The 2895-nt window shown below is 38.8% G+C and overlaps 2 protein-coding genes across 2 annotated transcripts in view; both read right to left on the bottom strand.

The window, feature by feature from the left end:
• Positions 1–446: 446 nt before the first annotated feature.
• LOC107291818 (olfactory receptor 49-like) lies at positions 447–1385 on the bottom strand. The gene has a single exon (XM_015820851.1). The coding sequence runs from the start codon at positions 1383–1385 to the stop codon at positions 447–449; it is 939 nt and encodes a 312-aa protein (XP_015676337.1).
• Positions 1386–2230: 845 nt separating this feature from the next.
• The window catches only part of LOC107291817 (olfactory receptor 6M1-like), a 1259-nt gene continuing 594 nt past the window's right edge, over positions 2231–2895 (bottom strand). Inside the window, exon 2 of the mRNA XM_029285020.1 lies at positions 2231–2873. Within this exon, the coding sequence (XP_029140853.1) occupies positions 2231–2873 (643 nt within the window). The remainder of the gene's footprint in view (positions 2874–2895) is intronic.

Here is a 2895-nt window from a genome sequence, read left to right as displayed (position 1 = left end):
ACTATTAACACTTTCCCCCTTATTTCTATATGTCTATTTATCTTTTAAATATATATTAAATATTGGTTTCACATTTGTCCTTGAGTTCCCATGTAAGTCTATCCATTATAGCGCAATTGAAAATTTTCAATAATATTTCCTCTTGGGTTGGAGTATCTTTCTCTTTCCATTTTTGAGCAAAGGCTATTCGTGCCGCTGTTACTATATGCAGTAGTAAATAATTTATGTCTTTCTTATATTTTTTTCCCATAATTCCCAATAAGAAAAATTCTGGTTTGGCTTCTATATCTATTTGCAAAATTTCTTCCGACCACTTCTCTATGCTTTCTCAAATCCCCTTGTAAGACCATCTCAATGGGTGATTATTACATCTGAAGGCAGCACAATCCATTCGAAGACATTAAATCTGAACATCTACTTCAAAGCCCCAGCAATAGCCAATCATCTCATTTTTTTGCAAAACCAATCCTTTGTCTCAGTTCAGCCTTCAAAGCATCCTGCACTTGTCTGTTCCTCAAAGAGTACACGATTGGGGTGAGAAAGGGAGCGATAACAGTATTCAGAAGGGCCACTATTTTGTTGTAGTCCAATCCGATGGTGCCTTTTGGCTTGATATACATGAAAATACAACTGCTGTAAGCGATAGTGACCACGGTCATGTGAGAAGCAAAAGTGGAGAAGGTCTTCTTCCTTCCAGTAGCTGATGGAATATGCAGAATGGTGGAAATGATTTTGACATAAGACACAATGTTGACACTTAAGGTCCCAAGCAGACAGAATATGGCAACTACAAAATAAGTCATTTCTAGGAAGCTGGTGTCAACACATACCAGCTTCATTAGGGGTCCATAGTCACAAAAAAAATGATTCATGACGTTAGGACCACAAAATGGCATAAGAAATAAATGAATGGATACAACTAGAATTAGTGATAACCCCCCAACCAAACAACAAAATACTAATAATGAGCAGATTCGGGGATTCATGATGGTTGTGTAGTGAAGAGGGTTACAAATGGCTATGTAGCGATCAACAGACATTATGGCCAGTAGGAAGAATGCAGTGGTGCCAAGGACCAAATAAAGAAATACCTGTATGAAGCAACCAGCTAAAGAGATGCTCTTAGTACCAGTAGCTATGTTGACCAGTGCTTTAGGAATTATAGTACTCATATGCCCAATATCTACCCATGCCAAATGTCGGAGGAAGAAATACATTGGGCTACAGAGTTGAACATTCACCAGTGTGATAATAAAAATCAGTGTGTTTCCCATTAATGTCAAAAGATAAATCACAAGCAGGAGGAGAAAAAGGCTAACTTCAAGTGGAGGGTTGGCATTCAGCCCCAATAGTATGAATTCCTTTATTGTGGTCCTATTTGCCATTAGTTCATTCCTAAAAAAAAGTGAAGATATTAATTTCCAGATCCCCATTCTTCTTTTAATTGCATGTTTCAAATGGGCATCAGCTTATCAGTTTCCATTCTTTGCATTAAAAATCAAACAGAAGATAAAAATCTGATGCTTTGAATCAGACCATGATTCTTCTAACATGTTATTCCAAACAGGGCAATTCTTCAGTGTAGTCTACTGCTGAGTGTGGTTAATCCAAGTGGAGCTACCAGGGATCCCTCCATATTTCAGCCTGTCAAAAAACAATTCATCCTTGTGGACATGCAAAGATCTGTTTCTGGACGATGATATTTTGGTTATCTTACCTTTGCTCAATGTTCTCCAGACTGTTCTTCTGAGATGGGTTCAAATTCTCTTTCAATATTTTTTACCTAAAATCAATGGGAACAGAGGAATGTTAACAGAATCAATGTGAACAGATAAAGATGATTTGGGGGCTGAAGGTTAAAATGCATGCAGGAACTGGGTACATCTAGTCTAATGAAAAGAAAGACGAGGGATGACATGATAGCAGTGTTCCAATATTTAAGGGGCTGCCACAAACAAGTGGGGGGTCAAGCTATTCTCCAAAGCACCAGAAGGCAAGACAAGAAACAATGGATGCAAACTGAACAAAGAGAGAAGTAACTTAAATTGCTATTAATCCTAAACCTGTTTTAAAGCTTTATGCAGTTACAATAACATAATCAAACTTAACTGTAAATACACACATTATCAGTTCAGGTATCCCTTCCAAGTATATCCTAATTCTTTAATTTCATCTTAAATCTTGTTTATTTCTTCTTCCACTAATACCAATGGTTTCCAATGGTTTCTTCTCACAAAATATGTTTGTGCCTTAGCAAACAGTCTTGGAAAGCATCTTTGACCTTCTCATTCCTCAAAGTGTAAATAAAAGGGTTCAGTAACGGGGTGACCATAGCAGTTAGAACTGCCACAGCTTTCTGGGCATCCCGAGAATGACCCTTGCTGGGCAAAGAGTACATGAAGATGGCACTGCCATAGAAGATGGAAGCGACTGTTAGATGAGAGGCACAGGTTGAAAAAGTCTTCCCACGGCTGCCACTGATCTGCATGTTCAAGACAGTCACAATTATGTAGAGGTAAGAGACGACAGTTACACACAAAGAGCTGAGTAACACCAGAGGAGAGAGGGTAGATTCCAGAGTCAGGAGAGTATCTACATCATTGCAAGAAAGCTTTATCAGTGGAGCATAGTCACAGAAGAAATGATCAATAACGTTAGAGCTGCAGAAGGACAGTTGGCTAAGGAGAACAATGGGTCCAAAATTATTCATGAAAGCACCAATCCAGCACACCAATATCAAATTCACACAAACCCGTCCATTCATGATGATCGTGTAGCGCAACGGATGACAGATGGCAATGTAGCGGTCAAAGGCCATTACGGCAATCAGGATGATTTCACAGGTACCAAGGAAGAAATAAGAATAGCACTGACTGATGCAGCCCAAGAAAGAGA

The sequence above is a fragment of the Protobothrops mucrosquamatus genome, unplaced genomic scaffold (genome assembly GCF_001527695.2).
Source record: "Protobothrops mucrosquamatus isolate PMUCROS unplaced genomic scaffold, P.Mucros_1.0 scaffold1188, whole genome shotgun sequence".
Classification (NCBI taxonomy): Eukaryota; Metazoa; Chordata; class Lepidosauria; order Squamata; family Viperidae; genus Protobothrops; species Protobothrops mucrosquamatus.
The sequence above is the reverse complement of the archived record's forward strand: the minus strand, read 5'-3'. Positions and strand labels throughout refer to the sequence as shown.

Bases quoted from the DNA above. Each gene is read 5' to 3' on its own strand.
- LOC107291818 (XM_015820851.1), bottom strand. From the start codon at position 1,385: ATGGCAAATAGGACCACAATAAAGGAATTCATACTATTGGGGCTGAAT.